Below are 14,885 nucleotides of genomic sequence, written 5' to 3'. Positions count from 1 at the left end.
TGTTTATTTATACCCTGCCTTTGTTATTTTTTACAAATAACTCAAGGTGGTGAAGATATCCAACAAACCTTCCTCCTCCTATTTTCCCCACAACAACAATTCTGTGAGGTGAGTTGGGCTGAGAGAGAGTGACTGGCCCAAAGTCACCCAGGAGCTTTTCATGGCAAAGGTGGAATTTAAAGTCACAATCTCTTGCTTTCTAGCTTTAACCACTACACCAAACTGGCTCCTTATGGTGCACTTGTGCACTCTGGTGCGGTTTTACCAATTTTCTGGTGAAAATTGGAAGTAAGTGCTGGTTTTTATCAAAGCTGTTGTAAAAAATGATGTGAGACACTGCAAACAGCCATAAATGTGGCTGTGTTGCTGAGTGACTGAAGCGCGGACATATGACGGTGGGAAGTGAGGGGCGGTGACTGTTGAAACTTCAGATCCAGGTCAAAAATCCCCTTTTTCAAGTAGGTCATAACTTCCAACAGTCACTAAACAACTAGTTGTAAGTGGAAGAGTACCTGTATATATCTTACAGGTTTAAGCTTCAATTTTTTAAAAAAAGTGACTGAGAGGGAAAGAGCGATAGGAGAGACCATGATACAGACATAGTGTAGAACAGAACAATTGAGTGAATTCCCAATGGTTGGATCTAATGTTAAGTACAGCCATAAATCAGGGAATAAAACAGGAGTCCAACAGGAATATCTAGTTCCTGGGAACAAAGTTCCTCTCTAAACAGGATAGAAGATTTATAAAGTACAGGCAGATATTTTTACCTTTATAACACTTTTTCATATCAGGGCCTAACCACATATTGTCTGGACAAGCACATGTATATTTGGGTGAGTGTGGAGAGTTTTGTGGTGCAGGTAGACACAGGTATTCACACCCTCCATTTGGCAGAGAATGAAGTTCACAAACATCTGGGGCTACATATAGGAAAAAGAAATAAGAAAAAAGTCTGAGGATTTTATTTATTTATATTTATATTTTATTTACCTATCATATTTAAGCCACCCATCTCCTTCACAGATGATCCTATTGATATGGCAGTAATATTTTTATTGATTTACTTTTTTGTAATCTAGTTACCAACCATGAAATCTAAGATATCCACTAGGTATTTCATATTCCATAGGTATTTGGACCTATGAAGAGGTGCTTTGGGTCTGGCATGAGTGTGCTAACTGTTCTTATCAACAGTACCTTAAAGAAGTTTCCCCTTTTCCTGGGGCCATATAGTAGCTATGCAATCTCAGGAAAATATTTTGAATTCAGGAGACGTATCTGAACTGGTCCCAGCTCTAGTATCATCCAGTAAGACAGTTCCCTCCTTCTACTGGTACAGTAATTTCCTCACGAAAGAGCCATTAATGCAACAATTTATTTATTTATTTATTTATTGGACTACTGCAATGCTCTCTACATGGGGCTCCCCTTGAAGAGCACCCGGAGGCTCCAACTGGTCCAGAATGCGGCCGCGCGGGTAGTCACGGGAGCCGCATGGCGCTCCCATACAACACCTCTCCTGCGTGAGCTGCACTGGCTCCCAGTGGTCTTCCGGGTGCGCTTCAAGGTGTTGGTTATCACCTTTAAAGCTCTCCATGGCATAGGACCTAGTTATCTTCGAGACCGCCTGCTGCTACCAACAGCCTCCCATCGACCTGTGCGCTCCCACAGAGAGGGCCTCCTCGGGGTGCCATCAGCCAAACAATGTAGGCTGGTGACCCCCAGGGGGACGGCCTTCTCTGTGGGGGCTCCTACCCTCTGGAATCAGCTGCCCCCAGAGATAAGGAGAATCCAAGACCTCGGTGCCTTCCATCGTGCCCTTAAAACCTTATTTTTCCAGCAAGCCGGGCTGGCCTAACACTTTTTAAAATGTTTTTAATTGTTTGTTATTGTTTTTAATCATGGGGCCAAATTTATATATATCTTTTTAATTGTATTTTAATGTTTGTAGTTTATGCTTTTACTTGGCTGTTCACCGCCCTGAGTCCTCAGGGAGAAGGGTGGTATACAAATTTAAAAATAAATAAATAAATAAATAAATAAATAAATAAATAAAATCCAGTGAACTGTAAGCAGTACCATATACACCAGCCTTCTTCCAAAATCACCTACTATATATGTTGTCCCAAAGTTGCTTTTTCAAGAGGCAACTGGACTTTCTGGATTTTTTTTTGAAGACATTTTGCTTCTCATCCAAGAAGGTTCTTCAGTTCTGAATGAGCTGAATCGATGAGTTGAATTCTTGGATGAGAAGCGAAACGTCTTCAGAGAAAAACCAGAAAGTCCAGTTGCCACTTGAAAAAGCACCTTTGGGACAACCATGACCTGGATGACTGAGAATCGCCATAGACATTTACTATATATGTTGAAATACAAATCCCATCACTCACCAACCATAATGTCATATAGCCATACTGGCCAGGAAATGACAGGACCTACAATCTACCACCAAATCTAGAGGGACCCATAAAGAGAAAGCTGAGAAAAAGCACACCTCACCTTTGGGTTGCTTTAGTTCATGAAAAACTACAATGTCATGAGGATTATTGAGGTTCTCTGCCAAAATAGAAATGTCTAGACCATTCAGCCTGTTAGCACTGAAGATTGCCTCATTCTCTAAGTCCGTCCAGAATACCCTGTCCTGCAACAATGGAGAGAAAGAGAGAAAGACTCAGACTATATTAAATACCAGCTGGAACTTTTCAAGCATTGCTTCCCTACGAATCAATCTCCTTGGCATTTTGTTTTTCATAAAGAAGTCGTGCACAATTCTTTCCAGGGTCATAGAGAACAGACAAGTAGGCAGTTCACTACTGTCAGCCGCTTCACAGAGGGATTGATCTGCACGGCCCCCCTAATGTGTTTTTCTCCCCCAAAGCTTGCATGTGAGTTATGTGATCTTCTCCATGGAGATTCTGATCTATGCGATAGTAATTTAAATTGGTATTTGGCTTTAAAAGTCATTAAGTGAAAAAGTGGCTCCACAAAACAAGCAAGCAAACAAATATCATTAGATGTTACAATATAAGTGCTCTTTAAAATCATGTTTGTGTGATTTTTCATGTTTTTGCCAGTGGAGGAAGAAAGTATACAGGGAGAAAAGCAACACTGCAAAGTAGAGGAAATTTCTCTACCTCTTTCCCTTCCTCTCTCACCTACATAACATGCTATCTTGCTGATCTAAGAAGATGCATTCATGTAAGGCAACCTCTGTGAATGTGTCACCTGTTGAACTGAATAAAAATTTTAATGCATTCAAGTACACCCCCTCTGGTGTTTAAACTGCCTCCCACTGAAAGTAACAAAGCCAAAAAGGTCAGGATCAGCAACTAAATAGATATCCAATTCAGGCCCATAATTCCATAATATATTTTTTTTACCTCAAACACGGCCAGTCCAAACGGGTGGCTCAGGTTGTCCACAGAAGAGATGAGAACTTTCCGATTGCTCCCATTGAAATCTATACTTGAAAGCAAGTGCAACTTAGAATCAACCCAGTAGAGACGTTGATTCAGCAAATCTGAAGAGCAAACATATCAAAGGTAGGATTGTATCTCTGTGTTTGATTTTTGTCCATGTGTATGCATTTTTGCTATTTTTTTTTACTACATTAGAAGCCTGGAGAACTCAGTCATTTTATGAAAACAATTCAGGGAGAAGAAGAAAGGAATGTTAGTTAAGAACGACAGATAATATATTTTTAATATGATCACAGTGTATGATCCAGACTGTGGTCACTGGAGCAATCATGAAGTGAGACTTTCTCTTTCAGGAAGAATATTTCCTGTGCTTGTTTTCAGCATAGATTCAGAGTTACTGCAGAGATGCTAAATAGATGCACGAAGAAGATATCTGAGAAGCCACAGTAATAGTCCAACCACTTGAGTTCTCCATGAACACTAATATTAGCAGTTGGTGTTCTTTTTCTAAATAATTACATTAACTTGTAGAAGTAGGGGATCAGTTCTTTGCATAATTAACTTGAGAAGATAATGCATGGGATTAACATACCACCTTATTTGCAGACCTGGTTCCAATAGCAATCAAAACATTTCAGATGAATGAATAATCTCTCCCTTTTTTTTAATTGAAAGTGGAGGGGTCAGTAGCATTCACAGGATCTTGCTGTTGTTATTATTAACATTTGCATGCAGCCTGACTCCGAGCAATGCTGGGATGATAATGAAAATAAAAGCTTTGTAGTGTGACACACCTCAGTGTGTTGTCATGAGGCATGCATTAAAGGGGAGGCCTTGCATCGAAATGCTGATTTTGTCAGTCTGAACCCCCTCCTTCCTCCTTAATTGGTAGGAAATGTCAAATTATGCAAGGAAAGAAAGCTAGGAGAGTATATTTTCCCTTCCCCTCCCCCTATCTCAAAAGCTATATTCCTCTTTCAAAGCAGGGAAACCAGTAAGAGGGCAAATAGCAGGGAAGTAATTTTCATTGAAAAATGGCAGAGATTGTGTTTGTCTCTCATTCTTTTCTGATCCCAATAACAGAATTAAATCTTTTTTTCAGTTAAAAGAAGAAGAAACGATTTAGAATTAAAAAAAAAAAAAAACCACCCCAAGATTGTAGGAAGGGACAAAGGGCTGTAGAACAGTATATCTCTTGTAGGCAAAAGGAGCTACCTTCAAATTCAGGCAATCGTGTGTAGGGCTATGGTGAATTGCTACTAAACAGTATAAACAAAACGAAGCTGGATTAATCAATGCTCAGACTCAATATGAAAAAACCATACTTTATTTGTAGATTACAATATTTTGAAAATTTAGAATGACCTGGTTCCAGTTTTCCAACATACCCAGTGTGATTCCATTGGGCCATTCAATGTTGTCTGTCACGAGCACTTGCCGATCCATACCGTTCAAGCCAGATTTCTCAATTTTTGCTATGTCTCCCCAGTCAGACCAATACATGTATCTACAAAAAAGAATAGACAAAGAAGATGGTAGAAGACTCTATGCTACTTGAAAAGTAGTTTTCCTTCAGATTTCCAAGTACAATATTGTTTGAAGTAACTGCGTAATTGCTTCATTGAACAAGAATGTACCAAGGTGATCAAATTCTGTAAATACTATATTTAACTTTTACTAAGAAAGAACATCCATCAGGTGGTTCTTATGAATTCCAATGCCTTGGTTATTGCGGAAGCAGAAAATCCACAGTGGCCACAGTGATTGGCCAACATCACAATCTTATCATTTCATGTGTTTCAGGCTACAAGTCTGAGTTAGAATAAATACACCTAAGAACAGGAATCCATATTATATAGCATTTTTATTAATTTTTTGCAGCTCCATCACAATCGAACTGGAATAGCCCAATTTGAATTCTGAAAGTAGAAAGGATACAAAAGCACTTCTGATGCAGTAGAAATATACAATAAGCAGTAGAACAAATAATATGCATTTCGTTGGTATTATCTCACTTTAAAATCATAGTCTACAAAAACTTTGATTGCTAATGTACCGTCTGCAAAATAAACTCTAATTATACTGATTGCTGTGGTGTGAGAACAGTAAGAATCAAGAATAGTAAATTAAAGAATAGTAAATTCAGTAATACATAGCAGAGTAATCTTTCATACCTACCCCCGTATGGGATCCACCGCAATAGCTCTGGGTTCACTTAAGTTAGTACTGAAAAGTGTCCTCTTCTTATGCCCATCAGCTGTGGCTACAGAAATGGTCTTGTTTCCTGAATCCGTCCAATAAATGTTCTTGTGGACCCAATCCATTGCCAGACCTTCCGGGGAGTGTAACTGGCTGTCTATCAGAACCATCTGCTCAGCTGTGTCACTGGCCTTATCTATGTAGGCACTATAGAGAGGAGACTCAAATTATTCATGTAACTCTGCAAAGGGCAAAGGGGAGGGGGGGATAATTGTATAAGAAAGGATGCCCTCACAAGGAGGTAAAGCAAACAAAATGAGGAGCAAACAAGGCATAAAATCCTACATTAATTTTCTGACAAGAGTGCTCTGCATATTTATATATCCCTGTTAGGAATAGTGCAATAAGCAAAACCAGATTTAGCAGTGCAATTTAACTGTAGTAAAAACATACTGTTTCTTTTGTGGATCTTGATGTCTATTACTATTACATCATAGAAACTTCAGAAGTGCAAAGTCTGTTCTGTGCGCAGGCTTTCAATCAGGTTCAAAATAATGCAGGTAGTCTATAGGACCTAACATTTTGTTTAGATGTTTGCAAGAGTGGGGTAACAAAAACGTGTTACTGTCTAAGGATGGGCTAATCAGGCTCTGCTCCCCTTGCAAAATTGTTACCCACATCATGAAGAATAGGTTAACAAGGCTTAAGTCATGCCGATGCATAGGTATAGGATGGGGATTATGTGCATTGGCAATACTTGTGAAAAAGAGGCTCAAATTATGATTGCTAAGTGAATATGAATTGGCAGCGTGAGATGGCCGCAACACAGGCAAATGAAAGTATAGGTGACAGAATAGAATTATAGTTTCCAACTCATGAGAAATAAAATTCCATTCAATTTTGCTTTGGTCAATCTCCCATCTCAAGTATGGTGTCCAGTTCTTGCTGGACACTTAAGGAAGGGTTCAGAAGAACTGAACTGAACTGAACAAGGTTCAAAGAAAAAAGTAAGGATAATTAGGGAGTACAGACTAAGTCCTACAAAAAGGATAAATTTAGAGAAGAGAAAGAGTGAGAGGGACTTGCAACAGGGACTTTCCTATACCTGTGACGCAGAAGAAAGCCAAGATTCTGTTGTTTCAGATTGCAAGATGCAAAATAATAAATCATATAAAGGCAAATTCTAGTTGAATGCTAAGAACAGCTTAATGAAAAGAGCAGTTGGACAATGGAACTAATTATCCTGAAAGATAATGGACTCCTTGGTTTAAGGATGGCCTGAACAATCATCTATCAGGCAGGGTTTTAATTTAGGTTCATTGCCTGCACACTCCCTTCCAATAATATATATTCCATGAAAAAGCTCACTCTTCACATTTAATGTATGTATGTATATGTGTGTGTGTGTGTGTATGCATGTATTTTTTAAATATCAGTACTGATAAGTGTCAAAAGTACAGAATTACAACAGCAAATACTACCTAGTCTGAGTGTAAATATCAAACACAGTACTTGTACATTTGATGACAATATCTTGGTCTGGCCAACTAATTCAGTAAACTAAACCAATTCACCTTTTTTGTACGGTCAACATTGTCTCTGCTGTGCAAAAAAATTAAGTCCAGTATTTGCCAGGAAAACAATAGGCCACATAATGTTCAGATCCTAAGTCATCTGAAATTACCCTTCTATTGATTGTAAAGGTCCTCTTTATCTTCCTGGATTGGCTGCTTTTCAGTTCAGCAGAAAGCGATTTTTGGTTTGTGGATCAACAGCTAAGTAATGTGATTTGAAAATGTTTCCTCAGAACTAGGTACAATAGAATTCTATTGAATTGATTCCCTGTAATACCAAAGGATGCATTCTAAGTTGATTTATTTTATGGGGAATCTGGAAAACAATGTAAATTTTCTCCCTGTGACATTCACCACAGAATAATTCTTCAATGGGAAGAAAGTGGAGTAAATGCAAGGCCAAGGTTCAGATCACTTTGTAGATGCACAGATAACGAACTGAGAAAGAGTGAAATACTTCTGAAAAGGAAACAGCGGATGTGAAGACACTGCTGGGATATTCTTGCTCTTCTCCTCAGTGTCCTTAAGAATACTGAGGAATGAAAATGCAAGAAGAAAGATATTGTGAGGAAAAGGAGGAGTTCTTACAGTTTCATTAAATATTTTGATCTTTATTACAAGTTTGAGAATAAGAATAAGAAGGGGCAACGATAAAATGTGCATGCTAATGGAAACTCTGCCCCATTTTTCATTGTGTCATAACGTAACACACACAAGTTTCATCAACTTGACAAACGCTTTTGCTTCTTTGGCTGTGACTAGCTTCCATTTATTCAGTGCTTGATTCCCTTCTGGCTCTTAAGAGGTTTAACACTGCTTCTCAGCTATAAACAATCTCTAGTACTTTTCATTTGTCCAAAGCTTTTCAGTATTTCTGAGAATGCAGTAGGTGGCACCCTTCTCTTCCTAACTAAGACAGTGACATTTTGCATGTGAATAAGCGTGTGTAAGAGTGTCTGGCGTGGATGCAAATGAGTGCAGGACCATGTGTAAGAGCGTACAGTGTGGATACAGCTAACGTGGTTTAATTTGTTCTTAATTGAAACAAGAATGAATGTTTTTCTGGTATGGTCATTCAACTTAAAGCCCTCTCTTTCCCATTATGTCCTGAGTGGGAAATTCTAAATATAATGGCTTGCAAATCAAGGTCACACCGATTTGCAGGAAGAAGTTCCAGTAAAATACAATTTCCTAATTTATTTTAGAAAGCCAGTGAGAATTGCATTCAGACCAGAGATGGACAAAGCTCCTCATTGTAAGGACTCTCTTCCAGCTGGTGAGCATTTTTTTTTTCAGTAGAGATCCTACCTACAGTAATTCTCCTCTCTCCTTTTCTTGCCCATGGACTAAATCAGAGACAGACGTTTTCCCTTCTGATTCAATTTTCACACAAGTACACAAATTGGCCCTGATTATTCTTATTTTTTAAAATAACTGCCTATTGTACCAGAGCTCAAAGTCTCAAGACAAACCTGTCACAGTTAGCAGCGATGAAGAAAATAACAGAAGCTCAAATCTTAAACTTGACAGATTTTTGCTATCAGCAAGCTGTAGGAGAAGTGCCACATTAAATAATGCTCAGATACGTATGGGCAGACCCTGTTTTTCTCCATTTTCCAAGGCTCAAACAAACTTACCAAAATATTTTCTCTCATTTTCTGCTTACTTCGCTTTTTCAAGAGTTGATGAATTCCTACCTAGCTGCTTGATTGTAATCAACAGGTGATGACCTTAAAAAACAAAGTAAAACCTTAACTTCTTCTATAACAGTTTCCCAATGTTAGCAACTTTAAGACATGTGGACTTCAACTCCCAGAATTCCCCAGCCAACACAGGGAATGGCTAGCTGAAGAATTCTGGGAGTTGGAGTCCACATGTCTTAAAGTTGCTAAGGTTGGGAAATCCTGCTCTATAATAAGTTCCTGATCTTTGGAATCACCTTTCCTAGAATTTGGTCCTTGGAAAACTCATCTTTGACGGTTACTCAAAACCAGAAAAAACCATTCCTGACAACACAGCGTAGCAATTTAGACCTGAGTGCAGAAAAGGGACAATCAGCTTTGTTGCACAAAGTCAAGGTTAATCTACTCCTAATCAGGTATAGTATTGTTTTGGCACATGCATCAGGACAGTAGGCTCCAAAGTTGCACACTTTCAACAGACATAGTTCGGATGCCACTAAGCCAGAGGTGGGCAACTAAGTCTCCTTTATGACCAGTGAACTTCAACTCCCAGAATTCCTGACCCAGCCAGGATATCAGGAAGTTGAAGTTCTCAGGTCATAAAGGGGCCATAGTTGCCCACCCCTGCACTAAGCTATCATAGATCTGAGCTTGATTTTCTTGCTGGAAAGATGGAGGGCGAATTGGGCAGTCAGAGATATCCCGCACCTGTATATCTTCCTGTAGAATAAATCACACCAGTATATCCTGTTTGTTGCCACTTCCACATCCAAAGCAACCACATTCTTCAGCATAGGAATGATGCGAGAGTAATCCTTTTTCACCAGGTCAATCTTGCGTACTTCGTGGCGGTTTGTGAAAACAAGGTATGGGCTCTTTCCTGCCAAGGAATCCGCAAATCATAGCTTTATAAGCAATTTAGGATATAGCATAGCTTTTAAAAAGCGAGCTTTGGAAAAATCCCAAAACTACTTTTAGCATAAAAAGGATTGGCAGTGGCTGTAGTCCTGATCATCATCTCCTGGGCACACTGCTCTAATTGACTAGCGATTTACACCTTCTTTCTTCCCCATTGGGAGAACAAAAGAGTCACTCCCACAACTGTACACTGGAGAGGAAGAAAGTTGAGGATATTCAGCACATATGTATCTTTTTAAACAGACCGATGTATAAACATAAATATATGAAAATGGCAAATATATCTTTTTCCTATAAATTACATTTTTTTAATGCTAGCTCACTTCGATTCAGATCAGATTAGAAGCATTCTCCTTTGGCACTTCTCCAAAGAGAGAGGTTCTGAAATCCAGCTTTCACAATACGCATGAAATGCCTGCTATGCTCCTTAAAATACTTATTTTTTTTTAAAAAAAAGAGAAGTAAATTCTTATAAGGATTTTATTGTTCATGAGATAGATTCCAGAGGTAATTTTTAGTTTACTTTATTGTCATTGCACCTCGCGCAGTGAAATAAAATAAAATAAAATAAATTTTGCCCCCATGATGGTTTAAGCCCTGTCCAATATTAAACAGATAAAGAAGAAAATACCCATAACCAAAATTAAAAGATAAAAGAAGCTAAGTCTGCCACTCCCAACCCTACTTGTTTCTTTTCCTGCTCTTTCCATTCTGTCATTTTGTGAAGAGCAATAACATAAAAAAAGCAGAGTTGAAGGCATAATGGATGTTGTCTGCAGCACAGAAAAGTACCAAAGTTTTTTTTTTTTTTGCCTTGGTGATTTAAATGAGGAACAGGAATATGCGTGTTGTGGAAGGAGTGAAACTTCATGAGTTCTTCTGGGTCTTGGGAAAAAAAACCTATGACATTCTGGATTGGGCACAGAAGGTACTATGTTATTATTAACCCAGTCCTTTTCTGAATCACTGTATCAGAAAATTCTAGTTTTTGTCCACCTTTGTGATTTTTCTTCTTTTTTATATTTAGTCAACTAAAAAAGAAAAGAAAAAAAAAGATAATAGCAAAAGGAAGTTTTAAAAAAACGATCAAAAAATGATGCTACAAGATCTCCAGGGAAATGAAGTGATGCTGCAAAGTTCCATATTGTCCCCTGTGCTTTTAACCGCTATATGAAAACAGGGGAAGTTATCCAGAAGGTTGGACTCAAATGTCAAAATGCAGGTGGTATTCATCCCAGGAAGCTGTGGAATTTCCGAGATCGATGGGGATGAACCAGCCAAGGCTTAAACTCGATAAAGTACAGTTACTATATAGGCAGGGAAGATGGACATTTATAAATTGTTGATGAAATTGTGTGATTTTCCACAGATCCACACCAAATGGAATCGAGCATCTTCTTACCTATGGCTTTGCAGTTTTTAGACAGGGTGTCCATCTCATAACCATCATAACATTCACATTTATAGTCTCCCTTGTAGTTAATGCAGATCTGGCTACAGGCATCTGGATTCTCACATTCATCTATATCTAGAAGGAGAGTTTAGAATAATTGGTAATTTGACATTAAGCCATCAGATCATGGGACATCTGCAAATGACACACTGCAAATCAGTCTGCAATGACACACTGGCTGCTTCTGTTTCTATGCAAATTACCTCCACACGTTTTCTTGTCCATAAGCTTGTATCCAGGAGGACATTCACATTCATAGCCAATCTTCAAGTCCTTGCAAATGTGGGAGCAACCACCATTGTTCAGGGCACATTCATTCACATCTAGAAGAGTGACATTATTTAGATTAAAACTGAATTCTGTGCATACGACTGACATTTTAAAGTGTCGAATGGTTACAGATACCACTAAAAGGTTTACTTAAATAGACATGAAAACCTTTTTTTCTTCTTAAGACAACTTACTCATGCAATTTTGGTTTAATTTGTATCTGAACTTAAAGTGCTCATTTGTATTGTTTGCTTTCACTTCATAGGCACAAAACGAGACAAAGCGGGAGAAAGATGTTAAGTAATGAATGAGCTAAGTAAAAATCATCCAGTAGTTAACTCTATTCCCAAGCCCATGTTTAAAATCCTAAATGGGCAAACAGAATAATTTGGCAAGAATGTTCTTCTAATGGATTGGACTATATACAAAAGGTTGTACTATAAAATAAGCAAGCAATAAGAATCCAGAAATGTTAACTGCTTCTGGCTCAACTTTTTCCAACTGGATGTCTTCCAGATATATTAAGTTTCATTTTACTAGAATTTAGAGGCAGCATTGCCAACAGGAGGCAACTGTAGATATTCCTTCACATCTAGAAGTCATCACATTGGCAAAGGCTATTCTAGTAAGGGGTTAGATCAGAGGTCTTCAAACTTGGCAGCTTTAAGACTCCATAGCTGGCTGGAGAATTCTGGGAGTTGAAGTCCACAAGTCTTAAAAGCTGCCAAGTTTGAAGACCTCTGGGTTAGATATTTGTTTAAAGAATCTGTTTTTATATATATACTAATCTATACGAGACACAAAAAGTAGAATTGCAAACATGTGGTTAGATTAAAAAAACAACAACAAAGCTTCAAAGCATAATACATCGCCAGTCCAGGGTAATGCTGGGAGGAAGTTTGTATTTTTTCAAAAAACCCAGTGGATGCACCATTATAAAAAAAGAAAAAAAAATCAAAAAGGTGAATCTATCCTGGTTCTATTATCCCTTGATCCAGTGGTGAAATCCAAATTTTTTTACTACAGGTTCTGTGGGTATGGCTTGGTGGGCATGGCAGGTGAAGGATACCGCAAAATCTCCATTCCCACTGCACTCTGGGGCCAGCCAGAGGTGGTATTTGCCGGTTCTCCAAACTGCTCAAAATTTCCGCTGCCAGTTCTCCAGAACCTGTCAGAACCTGCTGGATTTCACCCCTCCCTTGATCTGACTATCTGAGACTTTCTTCCATCCTGCTCTTTGTTACTATGCTAAAGTTATAAATATAATAATGCTTCCTGAAAAGAAAAAAAAATCAATCCACTGGAATCCACATGTCCATTCCTATCTATTGTTGACCAATACTAAGACCAAATGGTCCCCCCAACATTTGCAATATATTTCATTTGAATAAAAGAACACCCTTGCCTGTAATAATCATACACACCTGGAAATTTGTATGAGCAGAGTCCTGATCATTAGTTCCCCAATGGCAGAAACTAAAATTGAAAATGCCGTCCAATTTACCCTGGCTACTGTAAATTGCCAGAGGGGTCGAAGGAAGTCATTTCAATTCTTGAAACAACCATTCACTTGTCTTTCCAATTAACCTATCCAAAGTGAGGGACAAAATGTTTTTCTTTTATTGTGAGATTTGCTGTGCAATTAAATATCTAAGAAACTGGGTTACGAAGATTTGTTGGACTAGCCCAGATATGTAACTCAGGAGAAAAACGGATGATGCAGTTCCTTCGATTCTTTCGTTTAACGGCAAAAGACGATGAGGAAAAAAAAAATAACCGGTAGAATATGCTGCACTGGAAAAATGCCCACCACATTTTGTAGCAAATTCCCCAATTCTGAGCAAAAATTCACAATGTTATTAGCAGTGGTAGGTTTATTGCCAAGTTAAAAACATGGTGGTGCATTTGGGCTACTACTCACAATTCAGATTGATCCTGTCCATAACTCTTGATTACACTGTGCATCACAAGCCAATTACGCCAAATGAGATTCTAACTCTTGAGACTACCTTCCATTTTATTTGGTATGTATATCTGTTTTACATTTCCATGCTACTTCATGCCAATGAGTTCTAAGCAGCATACAGTAATAAATTATAATTAAATGTTGTAATCACATGGAAGATAAACTCAACAGTAAAGAAGGATAACTTTCAGACCAATTTTCTGGCATCGGACAGCCACGTCATTTTCTCTAGTCTAGAATGCCAAGTTTCCTAATTGTTTTACTACAACCCAGAGGGTGAATGGGCCATGAATTGAAAGTGTACTGTGTCTGTGAAAAGGCTGGTAGTGAGAGGCATATAGCTTCAGCAAATAATCTAGGTTCAGCAAATCATTCTATATTTTAAAGAAATGTATATTGCCCCAATAGATGCAATAGCTACATGAAACAGTCTGTGATTAGCATCAGTGGTGGGTTTCTACTGGTTTGGGCAAACTGGTAGCGGCGGAGGTGGGAGACTCCACCCATCTGACTGGACATCATCACGGACGCTCTGCGCATGAGCGAAGCAAGCCCACACACAGTTCTGAACTGGTAGCGAAACCCACTACTAATTAGCATGTCTCCAGGCAGCTGCCTTGAGGTAAATGGTTTCATTATCAAATGTATGCTTTTACCAAATTTCACTCCAACACTGGAAAAACTTAGTTTCCCTTAACATTTAAGACAACATTTCTGTGTTGTTGTGGTTTCCAGTAGCAAAATGGATATACTTGGCCATTGACTTTTGCCTGGATGCTGTTTAGCTTCCCAGTCTATCTTGCAGAACTCTACCAGAATGTTGTGAGATCTCCCATCCAAGTGTTAACCAGGCATGCCTCTGCTTAGCTTCTAATTCCAACCAATATCAGCAGGGAGACGCTGCTCCCTGCTGATATTTCATTGAAAGGATTTCTGGTTTACTGCACAGGGATAAGAAGGAAGCATTGGAATTCCACCTCTGTCTCAGGTCCTTAGTCACAAAATTCCTTGAACAGCTGCCATTTCAAGTACACACCATTTTTTTTCTTCTTTCTACAGAAAACAGGCCCACAATATTTACCATTACATTTAAATTTAAAGTAGAAATTCAGTGTAGGGGGCAGGAGGAAGATTCCAGATAGGTTTGATACTATTATAGACAAGACCTCACTTCTAAAAGATGCTATATTTGCATCAGATGAAGAGACATGCACTTTAGAGTTCCAAATAGGCTCATGGGCAAGTAATTTAATACTAAGACCATAGTCTCCCATGTCAAAAGTAGTTCAATTTTTGAAATGCTCTCAAAGACAGCCCAACCACAGAGTTCAATGCAGTAGTTTAATCTAGAGGTTGCCTTGAAATTGTGATGTAAAACCAAGATCGCTCTGTTTCAAAGTA

At 38.6% G+C, this 14,885-nt stretch overlaps 1 protein-coding gene across 1 annotated transcript in view; it reads right to left on the bottom strand.

The window, feature by feature from the left end:
* LRP8 (LDL receptor related protein 8) overlaps positions 1–14,885 on the bottom strand; it is a 200,991-nt gene that overhangs the window by 4,184 nt on the left and 181,922 nt on the right. The window contains exons 7-14 of the mRNA XM_070939536.1: positions 11,452–11,571; positions 11,198–11,323; positions 9,586–9,757; positions 5,601–5,828; positions 4,811–4,929; positions 3,384–3,523; positions 2,503–2,644; positions 771–923 (exon numbers count right to left, since the gene is read on the bottom strand). Of these exons, the coding sequence (XP_070795637.1) occupies positions 771–923; positions 2,503–2,644; positions 3,384–3,523; positions 4,811–4,929; positions 5,601–5,828; positions 9,586–9,757; positions 11,198–11,323; positions 11,452–11,571 (1,200 nt within the window). The remainder of the gene's footprint in view (positions 1–770; positions 924–2,502; positions 2,645–3,383; positions 3,524–4,810; positions 4,930–5,600; positions 5,829–9,585; positions 9,758–11,197; positions 11,324–11,451; positions 11,572–14,885) is intronic.

The sequence above is a fragment of the Pituophis catenifer genome, unplaced genomic scaffold, assembly GCF_029215685.1.
Source record: "Pituophis catenifer annectens isolate HBS135680 unplaced genomic scaffold, rPitCat1.0.hap2 SCAF_3, whole genome shotgun sequence".
Classification (NCBI taxonomy): Eukaryota; Metazoa; Chordata; class Lepidosauria; order Squamata; family Colubridae; genus Pituophis; species Pituophis catenifer.
This window is presented reverse-complemented; position numbering and strand designations above follow the sequence as displayed.